The sequence below is a fragment of the Pelobates fuscus genome, chromosome 7, assembly GCF_036172605.1.
Source record: "Pelobates fuscus isolate aPelFus1 chromosome 7, aPelFus1.pri, whole genome shotgun sequence".
Lineage (NCBI taxonomy): Eukaryota > Metazoa > Chordata > Amphibia > Anura > Pelobatidae > Pelobates > Pelobates fuscus.
Genome location: NC_086323.1, coordinates 28,626,821 through 28,651,920, shown reverse-complemented (window position 1 = coordinate 28,651,920; position 25,100 = coordinate 28,626,821). Strand labels below are relative to the sequence as shown.

General features: G+C 41.6%; 2 protein-coding genes across 2 annotated transcripts; both read left to right on the top strand.

Annotated features, from left to right (window-relative positions):
- Positions 1-327: 327 nt before the first annotated feature.
- Positions 328-6,602, top strand: MAGOH (mago homolog, exon junction complex subunit). The gene is made up of 5 exons (XM_063427211.1): positions 328-489; positions 1,665-1,723; positions 4,823-4,933; positions 5,070-5,152; positions 6,383-6,602. Exons 1-5 carry the CDS (start codon positions 402-404, stop codon positions 6,480-6,482), a joined length of 441 nt encoding a protein of 146 aa, XP_063283281.1. The 5' UTR covers positions 328-401; the 3' UTR covers positions 6,483-6,602.
- A 2,870-nt stretch (positions 6,603-9,472) lies between these two features.
- CZIB (CXXC motif containing zinc binding protein) lies at positions 9,473-24,939 on the top strand. The gene is made up of 8 exons (XM_063427209.1): positions 9,473-9,554; positions 11,657-11,740; positions 12,083-12,139; positions 13,394-13,475; positions 16,502-16,533; positions 16,629-16,706; positions 24,171-24,236; positions 24,815-24,939. Exons 1-8 carry the CDS (start codon positions 9,549-9,551, stop codon positions 24,890-24,892), a joined length of 483 nt encoding a protein of 160 aa, XP_063283279.1. The 5' UTR covers positions 9,473-9,548; the 3' UTR covers positions 24,893-24,939.
- The last annotated feature ends 161 nt before the right edge of the window (positions 24,940-25,100 follow it).

Below are 25,100 nucleotides of genomic sequence, written 5' to 3'. Positions count from 1 at the left end.
CCTAGAAAAGATGGATATTGGACAAAAGAGGGAGAGAGAGATTTGGACCCAGAATAGGGACTCTCCCTCCTAAATAGGGACACTTGGGAGCTATGCTTGCAGTGTGTGAAGTTTATAATGCTGTTTTGATGCCACATGGAGCTTAGCACTCTAGCAGAGACCCTAATGCATTGAGATATTATTTGCTTCCTGAATAATGGTGTCGCCGACACTCTGTGGCTCTAGCGCGTGGAGCTCTAACTTGGGCCGGTCCGTCACTGTGATTGGCATCGGCTTCCCGCCAATCCCAGGCAGGGGTTTCCGCACGTCGCGTGCAGCGGGCGCAGCCAAGTGACGCATTTCCCAGTGGCCGCAGTCTCCCTGTGATTTCGTCACTGAGCAGCGCGAGCAGAGCAGTCGCCATGGGCAGCGATTTCTACCTGCGGTATTATGTGGGTCACAAGGGCAAGTTCGGCCACGAGTTCCTGGAGTTCGAGTTCCGGCCAGACGGTGAGAGCTCGGCTGCTGGGCGCCTGGTTTGGGGTCGGGGAGTGAGGCTTAGTGCGGCGGGCTGGCTGGGGATTAAATGGTCCATAGTGCGGGGAGCTGCGGGGCCTGAGCTCACCCAGCCAGGCTGGCACGGCCACCCCCTCCGGGAAATGAGCTCAGCCAGGCTGGCACGGCCACCCCCCGGGACCTGATTTCACACAGTCACCCTTCCCCGGGTACTGATCTCACCCAGCCAGGCTGGCACGGCCAACCCCCCTCCCCGGGACCTGATTTCACACAGTCACCCTTCCCCGGGTACTGATCTCACCCAGCCAGGCTGGCACGGCCAACCCCCCTCCCCGGGACCTGATTTCACACAGTCACCCTTCCCCGGGTACTGATCTCAGCCAGGCTGGCACGGCCATCCCCCCCCCCCGGAACTGATCTCACACAGTCTGAGTCTGTGTAAATAGAATACATTGTTCTAAGTGAAATTTTAGTTGCATCATTTATTATTCACCTAACAATTCTCAGAACAGACTTGCTCCTAGCCTAACCACCTTCTTATTCCCTTAATATTAGAGTGTCCCTCTTTGAAATTTTGTGAGGTATTTATTATAGTAGTTATGGCCACTATAAGAATCCTGTGATAACAGTTGCTGCCTGTATGGTAAGCTCGGTTGAGGAGAGCCTTTGTTACCTCATGTTCTGTCCTACCTTTACTTGTGTGCTTTGTTTTATTATACCTCGTGTATGATGTTGATTTATAACCAATGCTAGTACATGTATAAGTATACCCTGTCCATTTTATTAGGGTATGTATGCATCAAAGGAATTTAAACTTATTTGTTTTGTGGTCTGGGTGCAGTGTGTCAGTACCCCTTAGTCCCACCAATGTCTGCTGTGTCCATCAAAGTCTTCTCATGCCAGTGCCTCTGGTAGTGCACGGAAGCCACAGACTATCTCTTACAGGGGTTATCCTAACTGGCTCATGCTGGGAGACTGTAGGCATGAAATTATCTGTCGCTTGGCAACTGATGATCTCAAGACCATTTCCAGAGTGGGAAGATGGAAATAACCAGTGTGGCTGTTCATAAATGAAACCCTTCAACAAATATAAACATCATGAATATTATTGGAGATATTGTTGGCTGTTTTTCATCTATACGTTTTTTTTATTCTTATTTTTTTTACAGGGAAGCTTCGTTATGCAAACAACAGTAATTACAAGAATGATGTGATGATCAGAAAGGAGGTATTTATGTTTTTCTTCGACTATATTCCCTTATTAATGAATAATACAATACACGTAGAAAAAAATATAACGCTTCTGTAAATTAATAGGTAATAAACACTTTAGCAACAATCCCCTTTAGACTTGGTTGCAATGAAGGTATAAAATAGCTTTTATCTGCATGAAATTGCACAGCAGGACTTTAGTATAACCACACAGCACCGTATTTGACCTGCAAGATATTGCACAGCAGGATTTTAGCACAATTACACAGTTGTCTTCGGGTTGCTAAAAAGACCGCTTTGCATCAGGAAATCTGGTGTAACTTTGAATCAAAAGCAGGGATCCATATAGCTACTGCTTATAGGACAAAGAGCTCGTTCTAATGGCTTCATTATTTTAAGATCAGCATCTTAGTGAATATGCCATTGTTGCACTATATCTATGTATCTTTTCTTCTCCTGTGAAATCACAGAGAAAGATTACTTCTCTTTCATAATGCATTTTTTGGTGCAGTGTAATGTACATGTCATTGAATAAGTCAAGCTCTTGGGAAGTGAGTGTATTCAAGCAATTATTTAAGATAAGAATTAGAGCAGTGTGATGTAGTATTATTATATAAAAGTAGATGTAAATGCGACGTCTTTAAGAAATTAATTTTCCATTACAGAGTTGACAACTTCAGTAATTTGAAGTGGTCATGGTGCTTGGAATCTGTCACCACTGGCAGCATCATTGGGTTGTCATTACAGAGCTCGGAACAAGAGTTCCAGGCCGACTAATGCAAATTCTGTGCATATTTCTTTTGTTTTAATTCTGTTTATTGGGTTTTTATAAAAAGAAGACAAAAAACACCACCACATAGAAACACATTACAACACCGAGAGAGGTATTGCATAGGAAACCACCTTTCTTGGAAGGGACTACAACACAAAACAAAGGGTATATCCGGTTAGGTCATAAATATCTGAGGGATAACTATTCCAATGCATATAAATTTAGATTACAGTAATAATATGTTGAGTCATCACGTTTCTGAAGAACCCACTACCCATAGGGGTAACACACAAGAAAAAACACTTATAACTGGTCAGATAATGAAACAAATTATCAGGTCTAAAATTCCATGATGAAGAAAAAAGAGAGGGATATAAATATAGAGTAACACTATTGTCGATATATGGTCAATAGAGCCCATACAGTAATATCAATTGCTGGTTTTCAAAAAAAAATCTATGGACAATCTTTTACATTTGTCCGTAAGTCTCATAACAGCCCTTTAGTTATATCAACAAGATTGGAGTATAACGTCAGAGTATCAGCATTAGGGTAGTCCTTCATACAAATTATCCCTTTTCCATCTCCAGTTGATATAATAATTGGGCTATAACTTGGTCTCTATCGGGGATCAAGGTACTTTTCCAGAATCTCGCGATAAGAATTTTAGTTGCTAATAAACAATGTATAATTACAATTTCGCGAGTATCCTTTATTTCTTCACCCAAAATATGGAGAAGGGCGATTTCTGCTTTATGCTCCATTCTAGAACCACCGATCCTATATATCAGGTTGAATGAAATATTCCACAAAGGCTTAATTCTGGGACAAGCCCACCAGATATGGAGCATAGAGCCATCTTGTTGGAAACACCGCCAGCAATCTGGTGGATTGGAGTTAGCTATTTTTGCTAGTCTATTTGGTACCAAATACCATCTATACATAATTTTGGTAAAGGTCTCTAGGATATTCAGACAGTGTATAACTTTTTTGGTCATCATAAAGGATTTACACCAAATATTAAATGGAATGGAAATTATCAAATCATTTTCCCATTTAGTTAGAGCGTTGGGGATATCTGGAATGCCCTTTATTTTTATTAATTCTATCGCGAGGGAGAACACCCTTTTCGCTCTCAAGCTGGAAATTGTTTTTTGCCAAATAGTTTTCCCAAATGGCCATTTAAAACTAGTAAATTATCTTTAAGATAGCTAGCTCTTTATACGTAGATAGTTAAATATTTCTCTAGGGGGTAAATCCAGCTGAACTTTAAGAACTTCAAAGCTTTTTAATTGTTAGTCATTATAAAGATCTTTTATCTTATAAGTAGGATCTCTATACCAGTTTACAAGATTAATCTCCAGCATATAATATTCCAAGGAGCTTAAACCCAAATTCTCAAAGTTTTTTTTTTTTATTAATTTTTAGTTTTTTCTTTATAATATTCCATTCTTTTAGTGTTTGTTGTAAGGATAGGGGATATTGAGATGGAATCTCGACCAATTGATTATTCTGACTTGCTTCTCTCCAAAGGAGAAGTTCCAAGTTGTCCAATCCAGTTCTAGCTACTTCAATCTTATACCAGGCTTGATTTTTAGAATCGCTTCGTTGTAGATTGCTGGCATGTACCAGCATATTGGCCTGATATATTTGGGAAATTAAGGGGGTATCCTATTCCTCCCCCCCTGTTGGTCTTTCCTAGATAGGGTATACTTATTAATTCTTGGTCTCTTTCCTCTCCAAATATATGATGTAAAACTACTTTGTAACATGCTTAACCAGTGTGTGGATATCGAGAGAGGGAGCATCCCAAAGAGATAAGCCCATTTTGGGATTATATAGGCTTTAGTGTTGATCCTTCCCCACCAGGAGATGTCACTTTTGCTGCCTGAGGTGTGAATCCAGCACTGGCAGCATCATTGGGTTGTCATTACAGAGCTCAGAACAAGAGTTCCAGGCTGACTAATGCAAATTCTGTGCATATTTCTATGCACAAAGTTGCTTTCATTGGCTGAGAGTGGTCAGTCGATACTCTTAGGTGATGGGATTGGTATTCGGCTCCTACAGTTCTGCTGAAAAAATATGCATGTTAATAGGCCATAGAAAACACTGTGTGCTTGGTGGCTACCCAGGTAAGAGGGCAAACCATTGCATTACTGGGAAATGAGGACAAATTATTGCTTTCATTTGTTTGTGTTGTATTTTACTATGTTATGTACCACCAGGTGTTCTAACTTTAGTTGCTTGTTTAGTCCGCAGTAGGCAAAGCACATTGGAACATATTTAAACTATAAACTGCCTATCTTGTCTTTATGTAAACACTTACCACATCCTTACTCCTAGGCCTATGTACATAAAAGTGTGATGGAGGAACTAAAGAGGATCATTGATGACAGTGAAATCACAAAAGAAGACGATGCACTGTGGCCCCCTCCAGACAGAGTGGGACGGCAGGTTAGTAAATTTATGAACCATTTTTTATTTATTTACAATTATTACTGAAATCAAACAGTCATGCAATCCTGTCTTGCCCGCAGAGTTTTTGCTTATTCGTGTGGCTAATTCGTGTCTTTTCTGATATTTGTTACAGGAGCTGGAAATAGTGATTGGCGATGAACACATCTCTTTTACCACATCAAAAATCGGGTCCCTCATAGATGTGAATCAATCAAAGTAAGTTCTCCTTTCCTGTGAAATTATTTGCATTAATACCAAAAACGTATGGACTATATTAGAATGCCTGTACTGCTGTATAGATAGTATTTTGTAAGTCATGTATATATGTTAGGTGCTGAGCAATAAAATCACATTATACGGGTCTCCTGTGAAAGGGATAGTTGAGCTCAGGGAATCCTAACATGGCTGGTGATGTCGTGAAACAAGGATTTTGTCCACATCTCTTTAGGTTGTGCATTACATATAAAACAGATTAAATTTTTTATATGACCATTCCCATTCTGATACTATAATTGCAGTATTTAGTGTATTGTTTTCAATAAACTCCACAAATAGCATGCAATCTCTCTGATAACCACTGCAGATCAATTGTATTTAAAGGGACTCTCCAGGCTGAGGATTTTACTCACCTGGTTCCAGCGCCGGGAGCCTCGTGAAGCCGCGCCCCCTATTTCGTCAAAATGACGAAATAGGCGGGCGCGAGCAGGGAGCAATCAGACGCTTCCATTTGGAAGCGTCATTGCTCCCTTTTGCGCATGCGCGGCTTTGCCGCACATGCGCGCATACTTCAGAGGGCGGCATTCATGCCGCCCTCTGAAGTCCTGAGCGCACTACCGCGCGGCCGCGAGCTGAGCTGACTGACAGCTCAGCTCGCGGTCTTTGCCCGCCCCCCTCCTCTGCTGACAGGCTGGAGAGAAGGCGCGCACACAGTGCCTTCTCTCTCCTGCACACGTCAGATGTATTAATACGTCTGACGTGTACAGGGCCTTTTTAGGGCCCTGCATGATAGGAAGTCCCTCTGGTGGCTGTCTGAGTGACGGCCACTGGAGGTATTCCTATCAATCAATCAATGTAAACACTGTATTTTCTTTGAAAATACAGTGTTTACATCAGATTGCCTGCAGGGAGCTATAGATCTCACCTGAACAAATACATTAAGCTGTAGTTGTTCAGGTGACTATAGTGTCCCTTTAAAGTGAGCCTGTCGCTTAGAAACTGGATGCCAAAGTAATTTCTACCTTGTGCTGACAAGCAAATCTATAGGTTAAAAGACTGACTGGAAGATAATCTATTCACTCTCCAACATTACATGAACAATGTCTATTGTAAGGTATAAATTTTGGCAGCACAATATACAGGTGTGATTTTAATTTATTTTTACAACCGACTAAAAGATATGAAATTGGTGATTGTTCCATTATCTTTAACTCTGTTCATATATTTCAGGGACCCAGAAGGACTACGCGTTTTCTACTACCTGGTGCAGGACCTGAAATGTTTGGTCTTTAGCCTTATTGGACTACACTTCAAAATTAAACCCATTTAGCTTACTGCTTCCTTATTTTGTTTTGTTCATTTTTGGATGCTGCGCGAAAGGTTTTTTTGCTTTTAATGTTTAGTATTTTTTATTTCTATGACTCTTTAATAAAATGTTGGTAAAACATGAGTATTTGGGTGTTTTTATTGTGGTATTTCGGATGGTCCTCAAAAGCCACTGGCCACACTATAAAGAAAACGACAATCAATAGGACAGTATTGCTGATCATGAATATAATAATAATTATTATTATTGCCATTTATATAGCGCCAACAGATTCTGTAGCGTTTTACAATATTATTAAAGGGGATTTTGCTATAAATAGGACAATTACAAGAAAACTTACAGGAAAGAGATTGAAGAGGACCCTGCTCAAATGAGCTTACAGTCTATAGGAGGTGGGGTGTAAAACACAATAGGACAGGAATTTGCAATCAAATAAGGTGGGAGTGAGGCAGAGCTGAAGGAGAGAGTAGAGTGCTGCTCTTTAGGAGAGAGCAAGAGACAGGTATGTGAGGTAGAGGTTACTCTGGGAGTACATTAGCTTTCCTAAAGAGATGGGTTTTGAGGCACTTCTTAAACGATTGAAGACTAGGAGAGAGTCTGATTGCGGTAGGCAGGCTATTCCATAGGAAGGGAGCCACCTGCGAGAATTCCTGCAAGCGTGAGTTGGCCGTACGTGTGCGAGTAGTGGATAGGAGAAGGTCACGGTGCAGAGCGGAGAGACTGAGCAGGGGCATACCTATGGATCTGTGAAGAGATATAAGACGGGCTAGAATTGGCCAATGCTTTATATGGGTTAGTACTTTGAATTGAATCCTATAGGATACAGAAAGCCAATGTAAGTACTGACAGGGGGTTGAGGTGTGAGAGGACCGACTAGAGAGGAAATTCAGTCTGGCGGCAGTTTTTATGAAGACCAATTAGGAGAGGGTTACAATAATCCATGCGGGAAATCACTAGAGCATGGGCAAGTTCTTTGCTACCGTCTTGCGTAAGAAAGGGGCGGATGCGGGCTATGTTTTTAACATGGAATCTACAGGATTTGGTAACATGCTGGATGTGAGGCTACAATCAAATATGACACCAAGACAGTGTGCTTGCAAGGATGGACTGATGTGGATACCACTGACTTGAAGGAAAAGCAAAAGAAGAGTATCAGTATTAGGAGGAGGAAAGAAAAGCTCAGTTTTAGAGAGATTGAGTTTCAGAAAGCAGGAGGACATCCAGTCAGAGATGGAGGAAAGGCAAGCAGTGACACGTTGCAGGACAGCAGGGGAGGAGAGATATAGCTAGGTGTCATCGGCGTACAGGTGGTAGTGGAATCCAAATGAAGCAATACGTTTGCCAAGAGAGGCAGTATAAAGAGAATATAGAAGATGACCAAGTACAGAGCCTTATTTCATTGTTACATGTTTGAAGTGATTGTGGTGCATGCATTCTGCATGTGCGGTGTTTAGATATGAAATGCTGCTATTACCGAGTTAAACACTCTTGCTGCTGGCAGCATCATCAGCCAGGCCAGAAAAAGCGTTCCAAGATGATTGTCTGTTCTGTGCACAGAATGACATTCGTAGATCAGGCAGCTGATGCTCTGCAATTGGATGGTGATGGAATTGGCTTTTGCAGCTCTTCTGAAGCTAGGTGTATGTCGCCGCACGAGGAAAAAGGCCTGGCTCCATTACCAGGGAGCGGTGTCAGGCCACTCCGTGCTTCATACTTGCTACAGTGTTCTGATTTGATTATGATACTTGGAGTAACCTATTAAGGGGTTAATTCACTGAACACCAAACGGTAGTGAATTAAAAACTAAATGACTTAATTCTCAGAATTAATTGACTGAGAAATACTGCAACCTAGCCATTTTAGCCTCAAGTTTGCTAGTCTGTTTTCAGTTTAGGATATAGTGAATAAACCTCTCATGCCTCTGGAATATTCTCATATGAATGTCTGGACATCACCAGGAGTCTGGACATTTCTGATTACACGTATGATTGATAAATCAAGTCAAATTAGAATTCATATTCTAATCATTCATGTAATACTGTGAATCTCACAATGTTACATCACTCAAAAATCACACATGTTTAACCATAACCACCACATATCCTAATGTTCAATGCTGTACTGCACTCCCTCACAGTGCTAGTCCCTACTGTGGGACTTTTTGGAAATTCAAAGTGGATTTAAAATGTTGTGCAAAATATATGAACAGAAAAAATTCAGTTCAGCGATTTAGGTGTAAAATGTGAAATTCACTTTGAATTTGCAACAATTTGCGTCCTTTAATTATCAGGCCTGTAACATCACTTAATATGCGGGATTTCACTGACCGCACTCAGTGCATTAGTCAAAAGCAACACCAGACGATGAAGTTACATAATAGGGCTAAATGGAACAAATATTGTTATTACCAGTTAATTAAACGAACAGGGAAATCTAAAAATGAGAAACATGTTCTGGCAGCACTTTTATCTATTTAGCCTTAAATATTTTATGCCTTTTTATCTTAAAAGGTAAATAATAATATTAGATTTCCGACTCTGAATATGTAGACACATGTCTATCCAAGTAGTCTCCTGGATCAGTGGTCTGCACTCTACACAGAGCAGCCAGCAGGTGGCGAGCTATACACTGAACAGCCAGCAGGTGGCGAGCTATACACTGAACAGCCAGCAGGTGGTGCGCTATACACTGAACAGACAGCAGGTGGCGAGCTATACACTGAACAGCCAGCAAGTGGCGAGCTATACACTGAACAGCCAGCAGGTGGTGCGCTATACACTGAACAGACAGCAGGTGGTGCGCTATACACTGAACAGCCAGCAGGTGGCGAGCTATACACTGAACAGCCAGCAGGTGGCGAGCTGTACACTGAACAGCCAGCAGGTGGCGCGCTATACACTGAACAGCCAGCAGGTGGCGAGCTATACACTGAACAGCCAGCAGGTGGCGCGCTTGCACTTCCAATCTGATAATCACATCCCCAGCTGCAAGGACTGTGTCACGTGACTCTGGTAAGGTGACGCAGCAGGGCTGGGACGTAAATACGTAAGGAGGACGCGCCGTGACGTCATGGTGGTGAGTGCAGTGTGTCTCTGTATGCTATAACCAGAATCATGGCCTCCCCGTACAGCGGCCATAGGGCACAGCCTGAGCTGCTGTCCGACTGCAAGGCATCATGGGAGTTGTAGTTTTACATTACCTGGGACCTATTCTGCTTCCTGGTCTCACATTAATAATGTGATCAGAATAATTTATTAACTGGGGATTGACACTACACATCAATAGCCTAGCGCTCGATTAACACCGAGTTATTACCATGGAATATTTATAAAGCGCAAACAGATACCGCAGCGCTGTACAATGGGTGGACTAAGAGACCAGACGCGTTCGATGCCCAGGAACCGACGGTGCCGTGGGACCTTCTCTAACGACATTACATCCCGGGGGGCAGTGGGGTAACGTTACCAGAGATCTGACTAAATTGAAACCCAAATTTAACCAAAAAAATGGCAGATTTTTAGAAACGCCTTCAAATCTGCTAATTGTCACACCTTGATTATTTTAGCGTTTAGTGGACACATTCAGTGTTTAGTGGACAGACCCCTTTTATATTGAAATATTTTCCGCTGTGTGAAGAATGGAGGTATCACCGCGGCCGCTCCATGATTACCAGGGTGCTGTCCAGAAATTATTCTCATTTATCACATCCATTCCCTGATTTATTATTTATATAGCGCCATCAGATTCCGTAGCGCTGTACAATGGGGATCGTTAACACTTTGCTGTTCCTCCAGTGATTTCTCTCAGAATTGGACGCTAGAGAAATAACCCACTGTGGTTGAATGTAGGTCTCAAATCAGGACTGTGGCACTAAATGCATGTTTCAATTGGGGGTATATTGAAAAACATTTAGCAAAAGCTGCAGATCTCTTGTCTTTGCAAGCCCTCCTCTTCTGATCCTGGCCAGACTTTTTTTTGCTGTCCAATCACAGACTTCCCAATGGTTATCTGGGCAGTTGCTGCCTCTTGAGTTTATCTCCACTGAGCTAACCAAATCAGGAAGTAACAGGACCTGTTGTCTGATTGACAGCCAGGGGGGTCTAATAAGATTAATTTATAACGTTAACACTTTCTATTTAAATCTGCCCTTTTTCTAAAATGGAAAAAAGAGGACACACTCTCCACACTTAAAGCACTCCAGCAAGCAGACGTGCTTTCGGCGTCTGAAGTGTCCCTTTAACCCCTTAAGGACCAAACTTCTGGAATAAAAGGGAATCAGGACATGTCACACATGTCATGTGTCCTTAAGGGGTTAAGCTGACGTTGATATGGAGCTTACGTTGCCCCTTTAACTATACATGTTCTGCTGAATTTTACAGCACAATGTAGAGATAAAATGTATCTCTGAAATATTTACAATATAGGTGTCTAGCACACACAGTTGAAGGCAGCTCAAACAACCAAACAAGAGTCTCTCTGTTCCAATCCAAAAGAAAATGTGTGTGGTAGAAGGAGGGAGTAGCACCTTCGTGTGATCTCAGAGATAGAAGTAGTCTAGGTGGTAGTTGAATGTATAAAAAAAGAATACAACTAATATAGTTCAGTTTATTCTGTATAAAATAATTTAGAGTAAGAAGAGCACTTACTGAGTGTAGAGTTCGAGTAGCGCTATTATGTAGCGCCTGGGTGGTATGATCCCTGCGTAAGGATGGTTGGTCTCTTCTTCAATAAGTTACTTGTGTGCATGGGTGACCTCAGGTAGGCAGGTTAGCTCAGGGTGGTATACGTCTCATATACCAGCCAGCTAACCTTAGGCCCGGGTCATACCGCCCAAGCCCTACGTAGTAGAGCTACTCGAGCTCTACACTCAGTAACTGCATTTCTTTTTAATCTGACCTATTTTATACAGAATATACTACACTATATTTTGTTGCATTCTTTCTCTTTATATATTCAACTACCACTGAGACTACTTCTGCCTCTGAGATCAAACCAAGGTGCTATCCCCCTCCTTTTACCATACGCATAAAATGTATCTCTACTTGACAAGTAATCCTCTCAGATGACTGGTCTGTTTGAAGCCTTGGTATACACTTTCATTAATGTATTATAAACAATACTCACTATTTCATAAAGCCATGCTACTAACGTTTTTTTTTCCTTTTGTAAAAATGCAGAAATTTGCATTGCAGTTTAAAGCCTCTTTGGAGAATATTACTCGGCTTCGGCCGCTCGGAGATGATTTTCGCTGGTTCTTGAAGGTGAGAGATACTATTTTTTTTTTTATAGGTTGCCATACATGTGATTTGGTACTTCGTATATAAAATACAGGCACCAATCCACCTTATGGACATAAAGCAAATCGAATAAAATAAGTTAATGCCTTAAATGTACCCTCCAAGCACCGTAACTACTGCAGCCCGTGTAAAGCTTTATCTGTTATGGTATAAAATTTAAGGTCATGGTACAAAGGGGGCACACGGAATATAGAACTTCTCATATCTATTGGTTTAGAGCAGTGAATGTATCCAGGACTAGGAGTGACATGTTAAAATAACACAGCAGGACTGATAACTAAAACCCTGTGTATGTTCTGTTCCCAGTTAAAGTGCGGGAACTGCGGCGAGGTGCCCGACAAATGGCAGTATATCACGCTAATGGTGAGCTGGATCATTTTTCGTGTACTCTTTTTTTTTTTTCATGGACATTGCATTGGGGGCAGAGGTGTAAAAGCAAATGAGAAAATTCTTATTATTGTCATTTATATAGCGCCAACAAATTCCATCGCGCTTTACAATATTTTAAGCGCAGTGCTTACAATTAACTGTGAAAAAAAATCGGTATAGAATGTGTTGTCTTTCAGAGAAAGTACCAAACAATTTTGGATTTTGTCTTTTGTTTGTCTTCCCTTCTATGAATAGTACCATTTTTAACATGGTAACATGGTGCTGGAAAATGTATGTCCCCAAATACTTTTTGGATAGATGGAATTTCACATTTTCATTATAGGAATATCTTAATGCGAAATAAGGGTGAATACAAATCACTGTCGAACAAATAGTTTGAGGCTTTTATGTTAATGGGAGGGAGCTCTGTAGATACAATATACAAATAGTTTGAAATAATAAACAGGTGTCCATTCATTCCATTAGAATCTAGCAAATGCTGGACCCTCATGATTGCATGGTAACTGTCACGGCGCAGGGGGTTTGTATCAATGCGGTTGCACATGAGCATGGCGGTCGCGCCAAAAAGGGAAAACTTTTTACTTACCTGGATCGCGATGGACTGCCACCCAATCCACCAAGAAGACGGGTCCCAGCTGGTGTGGTGTTCCCTACTTCAGATATCCTGACCCTTGGCTAGTTACTCGTATTGTCTCATTCTGTGTCCCCGACCTTGGCTTGTTCTTTGACCATTCTCTTTTACATTTAGTCCGGCCATTCTAAGGTCCGGTATACGTTGTGTGTGTTAATATAGTTTTTGGGGTGGGTCACACCGTAATCGTGACAACAACACAGCTTAAAAGAGCACTCTAAGCACCATACCCATTACAGATCATTATAGTAGTTTTGGTGCAAAGAGTCTATGAGCGTTGTCTGCCTAGTTTGTATTCAACGGTTTTCTAGAAATGGGGCGCACCCAGTGCCTCAAAACTAACCCCTCTGCTTCTACAAGGTTGAAGCGGAGTGGAATTTGCTCTTAAGCTGTCCATAGCGCTGCCTCAACCCATCAACTCTAAGTTGAAAGACAACTGCAAAGGTTTACTTACGCATTAACCAAGCTTCAGCAAAATGTCCACATATTGAGTGATGTAAGAGCAGTTATAGAAACAGTGTACAGACCTAATGCTCTGAGCTGTACTGAATCATTGTTTTATCCTTGTACTAAAACTGTCCTTTTTCCAATCATAGGACAGCACCCCCCTGAAGGGTGGCAGGGGTAGTGCCAGCATGGTACAGAAGTGCAAGTTATGCTCCAGAGAAAATTCCATTGGTGAGTGACATAGACATTCATAATTTCTATACAATATCTAATGGGGAAACACACACACTTTTTGCATTCAGTAAATTAATTGAAAAACTATTTGAAACATTGAAATAGCTGTTTGGAATCATAGAAACATAGACTGTGATGGCAGATAAGAAACATTTGGCCCATCTAGTCTGCCCAATTTTCTAACTACCCCTAAAATACGCAGTTGTCGTTTTAGTGTTAATACTCCCTATGTGACAGATGATAATTTAATAGCAAATAAGGGTATTATTGGTAATTCAAAATGATTTTAAAGTGAATTTCATATTGTAAGTTAAAATAGCCAAACCTGAACACCTGACTTACAGAATTTGGCCAATTCTTTTACTTTTAAGAAGTAACAAATCATAGTTGCTAAACAGTGATTTTTCTTTTTTGCATGTTTATATGTGAAGCCTGATTTTCAAGCTGAAATAATTTAACTAAAATAGCGCCACTTTTCAAACACTTTGTATAATTGGATATAGAGTATAACGAATTGAACGGGAATGGTATCCATTAAAAAAAAAATCTATCTATGGTGGCTATTTCAAAATGTGAACATCATTTCAGTACGCGATAATGGTGTTGTATTTAGAAGACCTCAGCGTGATTACAAGGCAGTTCCTACACTTTTACAGGATTTGAATTTTACATTTAAGATAAAAATAGAGACTGTTTCCAGTTTGGCTGTCATTTCAGTTTGGATGCTGTTTTCTTAGATTTGAAATTCATATTGGATTTTTATTTTAGTAATAACCCCAGTGGCGTACATACCGGGGTCGCAGGGGTCGCGGCTGCGACCGGGCCCGGCCCACCAGGGGGCCCGGCCGCCCTGCGACCCGGTATGTATGTCACTGGGCCAGCCTCTTGTCCTGGGGGGCCCAGGAGCCGGCCACCTCCGGGCCCCCCGAGGCTGGCCCTGCTGTCATCCGGCTGGCCGGTACTGCGGGCGGGCGCGCAAGGGAGCACTGTCTCCTGGGTGCTTCCTCTTCAGCTCCCTCGCGCACCGCATTGATACCGGAGCCGGAAGATGACGTCATCTTCCGGCTCCGGCATCAGTATGTGGCGCGCGAGGGAGCTGAAGAGGAAGCACTCAGGAGACAGTGCTCCCTCGCTTGCCCGCCAGCCTGCCTGCTCACCGGGTGACCGGCCCCCCAGGAGCCCAGCAGCACCACTGGACCCCAGGGAATCCCCTCAGCTCTCCCACAGGTAAGGAGGCTGGGGGGATTTAAAAAAAAATGTGTTTGTGAGTGTTAGTGTTAGTGAGTGTGTGTTAGAGTGTGAGTGTATGTTAGTGTGTGTTTGTGAGTGTATGTTAGTGTTAGTGAGTATGTGTTAGAGTGTGAGTGTGTGTTAGAGTGTGTTAGTGTTAGTGAGTGTGTGTTAGGGTGTGAGTGTGTGTTTGTGAGTGTGCGTGTATGTTAGTGAGTGTATGTTAGTGTTAGTGAGTGTATGTTAGTGTTAGTGAGTGTATGTTAGTGTTAGTGAGTGTATGTTAGTGTGTGTTTGTGAGTGTGAGTGTATGTTAGTGTTAGCGAGTGTGTGTTTGTGAGTGTGAGTGTATGTTAGTGTGTGAGTGTATGTTAGTGTGTGAGTGTATGTTAGTGTGTGAGTGTGTGTGAGTGTATGTTAGTGTGTGTGAGTGTATGTTAGTGTGTGTGAGTGTATGTTAGTGTGTGTGAGTGTGTGTGAGTGTGAGTTAGTGTGTGTGAGTGTATGTTAGTGTGTGAGTGTATGTTAGTGTATGTTAGTGTATGTTAGTGTATGTTAGTGTATGTTAGTGTGTGTGAGTGTATGTTAGTGTGTGTGAGTGTATGTTAGTGTGTGTGAGTGTATGTTAATGTGTGTTAGTGTGTGTTTGTGAGTGTTAGTGTGTGTTTGTCAGTGTTAGTGTGTGTTTGTGAGTGTATGTTAGTGTGTGAGTGTATGTTAGTGTGTGAGTGTATGTTAGTGTGTGTTAGAGTGTGAGTTAGTGAGTGTGTTAGTGTGTGTGAGTGTATGTGTGAGTGTGTTTGTGAGTGTGAGTGTATGTTAGTGTGTGTTAGTGTTAGTGTGTGTGTGTGTGTGTGTTAGAGTGTGTGTTAGTGTGTGTGTCTGTTACTGAGTATGTTTGTGTGCATCTGTTAGTGAGTGTGTATGTATGTCTGTCACTGAGTGTGTGTCTGTCAGTAAATGTGTGCATCTGTTCATGAGAGTGTGTGTGTGTGTCTTAAGCACTTACCTTTCTCCAGCGCCGGACTCCCTTGGCGCTGGGAATCTCTCCGCCTCTCAGCTCCGAATACGCATGCGTGGCAAGAGCCACGCGCGCATTCAAACCGCCCATTGGAAAGCATTATTCAATGCTTTCCTATGGACGTTCAGCGTCTTCTCACTGTGATTTTCACAGTGAGAATCGCAGAAAATCCTCTAGCGGCTGTCAATGAGACAGCCACTAGAGGCTGGATTAACCCTCAGTGAAACATAGCCGTTTCTCTGAAACGGCTATGTTTTCAGCTGCAGGGTTAAAACTAGAGACCTGGCACCCAGACCACTTCATTGAGCTGATGTGATCTGGGTGTCTGTAGTGGTCCTTAAAGTGTATGTGTTTATGCATGCACTGGCGTACATACCGCGGTCACACAGGTCGCAGCCCTGCGACCCGGTGCCCGCCGCCATGTGTTGCGGCCCCTGCCCGCGCAGCGTAAGCGCGCGCGCGGGGGGGGCCCACGGATAAGTTTTCGCACCGGGGCCCCATGGGTTGTGTGTACGCCACTGAATAACCCTAATAACCCTATACCCTTTCCAAGCTAGGTGGCTTGAATCTAAAAACCTACGGTGTCTGTATCATTGGTGTCTTAAAATACCTTTCACTTAATTTATCCAAAGCTGAAGAATTAGTTCGCATTAGACAAACCAAACCTAGTGCCAGAAATCCATGCTTGTTTCAAAATCTTTGCTTTTGTACGATAATTGTACTTTCATGTGAAATGTTGAAATTAATTTTAAACATTTTTATATCCTTACAGATATTTTACGTCCTTCTCTGCAATCATATAATGTAAGCAGTATTTGGGATTGGACATAAAGTAAACAGGTAAAATCTGCGTCGGGACTGATTGTTTCTTTTTCTTTTTGTCAATCGGCTCAATACAGGCCGAGGACAGCGAGACTTTTAAAACGATTGTTGAATTTGAGTGTCGAGGCTTGGAACCTGTCGACTTTCAACCTCAGGTGAGCGATGCAAGAAGTAATAGGTGTGCATGCAACTGATCACAAACTTGGAATGTTTTAATAGAGGGACTGCTTTACAATAAATGGTATCACACCAGCAAGAATATCAAGTCATGCGGTTATTTGACTGGTGCGGTGATGGAAAAAAAGGTAAGTTTAAACGCCTTTTAACTTCACTCTAACAGGGGTCGGAAACCTAAACTGCGACTCCAGCATTATAGTGTTGGGAATACAAGTTTGTATTCATAACACTATTTAAGGGAACAGGGATACTGCACTCATACCACTTCAATGCCTTTAGTGTCCCTTTAAAGTTAATTCAAAGTGATTTTCAAATTTAAGACCAAAATAGATTTAAGGAACAAATCACTAAGTCAGCAATGCCTATAGTTCAGCTACTTTAGACATCAATTTGAAATTCACTTTGAATTCTCACTTTAATAAATAGCCCTGTAAATAATTGGGACTGTTTGCTGCTGTTACGTATCACAGCAATGTGCAGTGTGTATGTTTGTATAACAGCCACGTGCAGTGTCTATAACAGCCATACTGTTTGTAGTATAGTGAAGTGTCTATCACAGCCATACAGTTTGTGGTATAGTACAGTGTCTGTCACAGCCATACAGTTTGTAGTATAGTGTAGTGTCTATCACAGCAATACAGTTTGTAGTATAGTGCAGTGTCTGTCACAGCCATACAGTTTGTAGTATAGTGCAGTGTCTGTCACAGCCATACAGTTTGTAGTATAGTGCAGTGTCTATAACAGCCATACAGTTTGTAGTATAGTGCAGTGTCTATCACAGCCATACAGTTTGTAGTATTGTGCAGTGTCTATCACAGCCATACAGTTTGTGGTATAGTGCAGTGTCTATAACAGCCATACAGTTTGTGGTATAGTGCAGTGTCTATAACAGCCATACAGTTTGTGGTATAGTGCAGTGTCTGTCACAGCCATACAGTTTTTAGTATAGTGCAGTGTCGATCACAGCAATACAGTTTGTACTATAGTGCAGTGTCTATCACAGCCATACAGTTTGTAGTATAGTGCAGTGTCTATCACAGCCATACAGTTTGTGGTATAGTGCAGTGTCTATCACAGCCATACAGTTTGTAGTATAGTGCAGTGTCTGTCACAGCAATACAGTTTGTAGTATAGTGCAGTGTCTGTCACAGCCATACAGTTTGTAGTATAGTGCAGTGTCTATCACAGCCATACAGTTTGTAGTATAGTGCAGTGTCTGTCACAGCCATACAGTTTGTAGTATAGTGCAGTGTCTGTCACAGCAATAAAGTTTATAGTATAGTGCAGTGTCTGTCACAGCAATACAGTTTGTAGTATAGTGCAGTGTCTATCACAGCCATACAGTTTGTAGTATAGTGCAGTGTCTGTCACAGCAATAAAGTTTATAGTATAGTGCAGTGTCTGTCACAGCAATACAGTTTGTAGTATAGTGTAGTGTCTATCACAGCAATAAAGTTTGTAGTATAGTGTAGTGTCTATCACAGCAATAACGTTTGTAGTATAGTGTAGTGTCTATAACAGCCATACAGTTTGTAGTATAGTGCAGTGTCTATCACAGCCATACAGTTTGTGGTATAGTGCAGTGTCTATAACAGCCATACAGTTTGTGGTATAGTGCAGTGTCTATAACAGCCATACAGTTTGTGGTATAGTGCAGTGTCTATCACAGCCATACAGTTTGTAGTATAGTACAGTGTCTGTCACAGCCATACAGTTTTTAGTATAGTGCAGTGTCGATCACAGCAATAATGTTTGTAGTATAGTGCAGTGTCTATAACAGCCATACAGTTTGTGGTATAGTGCAGTGTCTATAACAGCCATACAGTTTGTGGTATAGTGCAGTGTCTATAACAGCCATACAGTTTGTAGTATAGTGTAGTGTCTATCACAGCAATACAGTTTGTAGTATAGTGCAGTGTCTGTCACAGCCATACAGTTTGTAGTATAGTGCAGTGTCTATCACAGCCATACAGTTTGTAGTATAGTGCAGTGTCTGTCACAGCCATACAGTTTGTAGTATAGTGCAGTGTCTATAACAGCCATACAGTTTGTAGTATAGTGCAGTGTCTATAACAGCCATACAGTTTGTGGTATAGTGCAGTGTCTATAACAGCCATACAGTTTGTGGTATAGTGCAGTGTCTATAACAGCCATACAGTTTGTGGTATAGTGCAGTGTCTATCACAGCCATACAGTTTGTAGTATAGTACAGTGTCTGTCACAGCCATACAGTTTTTAGTATAGTGCAGTGTCGATCACAGCAATAATGTTTGTAGTATAGTGCAGTGTCTATAACAGCCATACAGTTTGTGGTATAGTGCAGTGTCTATAACAGCCATACAGTTTGTGGTATAGTGCAGTGTCTATAACAGCCATACAGTTTGTGGTATAGTGCAGTGTCTATAACAGCCATACAGTTTGTGGTATAGTGCAGTGTCTGTCACAGCCATACAGTTTTTAGTATAGTGCAGTGTCGATCACAGCAATACAGTTTGTACTATAGTGCAGTGTCTATCACAGCCATACAGTTTGTAGTATAGTGCAGTGTCTATCACAGCCATACAGTTTGTGGTATAGTGCAGTGTCTATCACAGCCATACAGTTTGTAGTATAGTGCAGTGTCTGTCACAGCAATACAGTTTGTAGTATAGTGCAGTGTCTGTCACAGCCATACAGTTTGTAGTATAGTGCAGTGTCTATCACAGCCATACAGTTTGTAGTATAGTGCAGTGTCTGTCACAGCCATACAGTTTGTAGTATAGTGCAGTGTCTGTCACAGCAATAAAGTTTATAGTATAGTGCAGTGTCTGTCACAGCAATACAGTTTGTAGTATAGTGCAGTGTCTATCACAGCCATACAGTTTGTAGTATAGTGTAGTGTCTATCACAGCAATAAAGTTTGTAGTATAGTGCAGTGTCTGTCACAGCCATACAGTTTGTAGTATAGTGCAGTGTCTATCACAGCAATACAGTTTGTAGTATAGTGCAGTGTCTGTCACAGCCATACAGTTTGTAGTATAGTGTAGTGTCTATAACAGCCATACAGTTTGTAGTATAGTGCAGTGTCTATCACAGCAATAAAGTTTGTAGTATAGGGTAGTGTCTATCACAGCAATAACGTTTGTAGTATAGTGCAGTGTCTATCACAGCAATACAGTTTGTAGTATAGTGCAGTGTCTATCACAGCCATACAGTTTGTAGTATAGTGCAGTGTCTATCACAGCAATACAGTTTGTAGTATAGTGCAGTGTCTATCACAGCCATACAGTTTGTAGTATAGTGCAGTGTCTATCACAGCAATACAGTTTGTAGTATAGTGCAGTGTCTGTCACAGCCATACAGTTTGTAGTATAGTGCAGTGTCTGTCACAGCCATACAGTTTGTAGTATAGTGCAGTGTCTGTCACAGCAATACAGTTTGTAGTATAGTGCAGTGTCTGTCACAGCCATACAGTTTGTAGTATAGTGCAGTGTCTGTCACAGCCATACAATTTGTAGTATAGTGCAGTGTCTTTCACAGCAATACAGTTTGTAGTATAGTGCAGTGTCTGTCACAGCCATACAGTTTGTAGTATAGTGCAGTGTCTGTCACAGCAATACAGTTTGTAGTATAGTGCAGTGTCTGTCACAGCAATACAGTTTGTAGTATAGTGCAGTGTCTGTCACAGCCATACAGTTTGTAGTATAGTGCAGTGTCTATCACAGCAATACAGTTTGTAGTATAGTGCAGTGTCGATCACAGCCATACAGTTTGTAGTATAGTGCAGTGTCTGTCACAGCAATACAGTTTGTAGTATAGTGCAGTGTCTGTCACAGCAATACAGTTTGTAGTATAGTGCAGTGTCTGTCACAGCAATACAGTTTGTAGTATAGTGCAGTGTCTATCACAGCAATACAGTTTGTAGTATAGTGCAGTGTCTGTCACAGCAATACAGTTTGTAGTATAGTGCAGTGTCTGTCACAGCAATACAGTTTGTAGTATAGTGCAGTGTCTATCACAGCAATACAGTTTGTAGTATAGTGCAGTGTCGATCACAGCAATACAGTTTGTAGTATAGTGCAGTGTCTGTCACAGCAATACAGTTTGTAGTATAGTGCAGTGTCTATCACAGCAATACAGTTTGTAGTATAGTGCAGTGTCTGTCACAGCAATACAGTTTGTAGTATAGTGCAGTGTCTGTCACAGCAATACAGTTTGTAGTATAGTGCAGTGTCTGTCACAGCAATACAGTTTGTAGTATAGTGCAGTGTCTGTCACAGCAATACAGTTTGTAGTATAGTGCAGTGTCTGTCACAGCAATACAGTTTGTAGTATAGTGCAGTGTCGATCACAGCAATACAGTTTGTAGTATAGTGCAGTGTCTGTCACAGCAATAAAGTTTGTAGTATAGTGCAGTGTCTGTCACAGCCATACAGTTTGTAGTATAGTGCAGTGTCTATATTTGTATCTCTCTCATACTTGCACCACCGCACATCACTGTGAGGTTTATTTTTTTTTCTGTGGTGCAGTGTGTTGAGCTACCTGAATAAATAGTGGGCATTTATTAGTTTTAGAAGTGGCTCAGGAATTCTTTCTTGACATATAAAGAGCTCTCATGTGGCCATTTAGGACAATTCTATTGGGATTTGGAGCACACCCTGATTAACCCAGAACCAAAGTGTTAAAATTCAGCGGTTACTATGTTGAGCGAACTACCTCGGAAATATTGGCTGTAAAATTGCCTGATTTATACTGAATGGTCTTAATAAATCTTGGAGAATAATTGTGATCAGTAACAAACATACTTTATAAATATTTTTGTGTGTCCATATTTAGACAGTAAAATTAATTTCCTTGTTTTGGTTCTGTACCCCAGCACATTTACTTTAAAATGATGACCTAAAAGGGGGGGGGGGAGGAGCCAGCGCCCAAGCGAGACGGTCGCATTTACTGAGAGCTCCGAGCAGCCGCCTGAATCACCGGCTAAAACACTGACTCACAGGACACGCACAAAGTTCGAGACGGGGCTCGAAGCAGCGAGCAGATCCCGGCCCTGGCTGCCAAGATATAGGGAGTTTATTCCGACAGCCGCAATCTCTGCTGCAATCAAAGATGGCGCAGACCGCGGCTTACTCCACAGCCTCGTCGGAAGACGAGAGCATAACAGAGGAAGACTTCCATGCCACACTACCAACGGTAATGCCCACACACTCACAGAATGCAGGGCTTGGGGATGCAGCCCCCTCGACTAAGGCTAATATTAAAGCCTTACTAAAAGACCTCAAAGCTATGTTCCAAGCTGACATAGCAGTGGTGAGGGAGGACGTCACCGCGCTGACAGGACGTGTCCAGGCAGTGGAGGGAGAACTAGGGAGCACACACTTGGCACAATCAAGAAGTGCAGTGAAATGAGCATGCGACTGGCAAGTCTGGAGGACAGAGCCAGAGCCCACAACGTCAGGATCCGAGGCATACCGGAGTCCGTCTCACCAGATGACCTACCCCACTATGTACGGCAACTGCTGACTACATTGCTCACGCCCAAGCAAGCTGCCACTGACCGATGCCACCGACTGCCCAAGGCGACTAAGGCACCGCCAGAGGCACCCAGGGACGTGCTCCTGCAATTTCAAAGAGACTCTGATAAATCCGCAGTCCTCGGTGCCACGAGAGTATCTCCTTCGCTATCTTTTGAGGGCTCACAGCTGTCCTTTTATAAGGATCTTTCAAGAGCAACCATGCACTGGAGGCAATCACTCCGCTCCACCACAAAGCTACTGAGAGAGGCTGAAATCCCGTACAGATGGGGCCCACACCACCTAGTGGCAGAAAAGAGCGGCAAGAAGTTCCCTCTCTCGACTCTTCAAGACGCACCTGCCTTCCTCCAAGCTCTGGGAATTTCGGCAGCAGCTCCTCCACCACAGGAGAGAAGAACACGGGCGGTAGAAGAGATCCCCCCCCATTTGTCCCGAGGAGAGTCATGGCGGGGTTGGCGGACCCTCCAGCTTGACACCATCTGAACTAACTGTAGATTTTCCTCATGTCATAATAGACAGACATTGTTCATTCTTTAGTTCCAAAGTTTTTAAGTTAATAAGTCTTGTTATTTCTCTGGCTCTGTAGGCATACTCACAAAGCCGTAACACCGCCAAGATCTACTCTCCCCCCGCTATACATACCTATGTACACATTGCTCCCTACAGGGACCAGTATCGCTTGCACTAGCCTTGTATGAGTTTCTGACGCACACACACACAGTGTAACATACTTCCTCCGAACAAAGCTCGACAACACTGTAAATGTGGAGGATGTAAAGCCCACACTTTTCTTACCAAAAAAAAACCTCATGTCGCATATACAAACCTGATGCTAGGCAGTTACGCAGCTATGGCTAATGTGATATACCTGTATAATGTTTTTTACGCCATGTTCCCTACATCTGGCCATATAATGCCGTCAAAAGCTGTATACATGCGATATGAACAAAAATAAAGAATTATAAAAAATAAAAAAAATGATGACCTAAAAAATCAAGTGCATATTTGAGAATTTATTTTAGAGCATTTTAACGATCTGTGTAGCAATTACAAATCTTCATAGTCCACCCATTTTATAGGATTAATAGTGATTGGGCAAATTAACAAAATTATTAAACGTCATACAGTATAGCACGTGTTTTTGCCAAGCCTGTGATGAAAATATTTGAAACTATTATACTAGGGCGTTTTTTTTTTTTAAGGCTTAACCAGTGCTTTGCAGTATTCTGTATTAGTATTCTGTTTATGGTGTCTTGGCAATTATCAGCCTTCATCCTGGAGAATGTTATTTACCTAGGTAATTTAATTTCTAGGTTCAGGGATCACAGGTGTAAATGCTCAAATTAGGGCCTTGATTTATTAAGCTTTCCAAAAAAAAACCTTTCCAAATGTTTTATTTACAAAACTGCCCACATATGTTAATGGTGACTTTTGTAGATAAATAATTTGGAACATTTATTAAATCAAGGACAAAATTCCAAACACCATAATCACTACAACTTATTCGGCTATTTGTACTGTCCCATTGGACGTGGTCTTTGTTTTAAGTGTAAAACTGTTCATCTAAAAACAGGGATTTCTTGCAAAGACTTCAGACATTGTAACCAATACAATAAACTGAAGTCAGTGTTCAAATTAAAAACAAATGCTGAAGGGCAATGACAGAACAAGAAGCATTGTGTCACAGTCCAAATTCTTACATACTGTGCTGTAAAAATATCCAATAAGACAAATCACTCCATAGGTCACAGATATACTACAGGTAGGTATCTCGCCCCCATCTCCCAAGTATTCTTTTTGCCATTTGAAATGTTAGGAAATCTGAATCCTATTATAGGTCATTCTTAGAATGTGGTACAGAATTATGAAAGAATGCCTTGTCTCTCTCGTCCTTTGTGTATCACGTTTATTTTTTTCTCGTTACAGGCCGGGTTTGCTGCCGAGGGAGCGGACACAAGGACTCCATTTAATGAAATTAACCTACAGGAGAAGGTTATTATATTAGTAATTAACATCACATGCTAGTGATTGGAGGTACTAATAAAAAAAGAAGGGTCACACAGGGTTATTTTTATATTTTTAGTTGGTAAAGGCTCACACAATTTGCTTCCTCATCTTTCCACTTTAACTGTAGTGGACATCAATCTAAACCAGACCTCCGTGACTATTTGCACACATTTTTCCCAAACATTTTTGTATGATGATCTGACCTGGCAGCTTCAGAAGTGGAGTGAAATATTTTGTTGGGTTAACCAGCCCTCTCTGCTGCTGTAATTAGCATTGCACTGATTGAAAGGACAGAAAACACATACAGATTTAGTTTATTGAGAGAAAAAGAATAGAATGGCACAGTTTCTCTTTCAATCCCGAGATACTTATTAATATATATATATTTTTTTAATGCATGCTTCATGGTATAAGGAATAATATTCTAGGTTAGCGGTATGTCTGATCTTCTTTAACCTGAGGTTTTACAAGCCATTTTCATTAGTCCCAGTGAAGTGTTTAATCTATTCTCGTGGGTATTAGTGGGTATTGTTAAGCTCCCTATTTCTGTGTTCACTCTCTAGGATTGGACGGATTATGACGAAAAGGCCAAAGAATCTGTGGGGATCTACGAAGTGACACATCAATTTAAGAAATGTTAAACTGAACAATTGATTCAAATAAATCCAAAATATTTATGTTCCCTTTATGGATGGGTCTCTGTACCATCAGTGTTTTATTGTATGAGTTCCACTTCTCTGTCATGCAAATCTGAAATAATGGCACTTTAACCCCTTAAGGACCAAACTTCTGGAATAAAAGGGAATCATGACATGTCACACATGTCATGTGTCCTTAAGGGGTTAAAGA

Excerpts from the sequence above, each read along its gene's own strand:
- MAGOH (XM_063427211.1), top strand. The coding sequence starts at position 402 with ATGGGCAGCGATTTCTACCTGCGGTATTATGTGGGTCACAAGGGCAAG. Across the intron at positions 490-1,664 it reads GTTCGAGTTCCGGCCAGACG|GGAAGCTTCGTTATGCAAAC; the intron begins GTGAGAGCTCGG and ends TTTTTTTTACAG. Across the intron at positions 5,153-6,382 it reads ATAGATGTGAATCAATCAAA|GGACCCAGAAGGACTACGCG; the intron begins GTAAGTTCTCCT and ends CATATATTTCAG.
- CZIB (XM_063427209.1), top strand. Across the intron at positions 16,707-24,170 it reads CTGTCGACTTTCAACCTCAG|GCCGGGTTTGCTGCCGAGGG; the intron begins GTGAGCGATGCA and ends TTCTCGTTACAG. Across the intron at positions 24,237-24,814 it reads AAATTAACCTACAGGAGAAG|GATTGGACGGATTATGACGA; the intron begins GTTATTATATTA and ends TTCACTCTCTAG.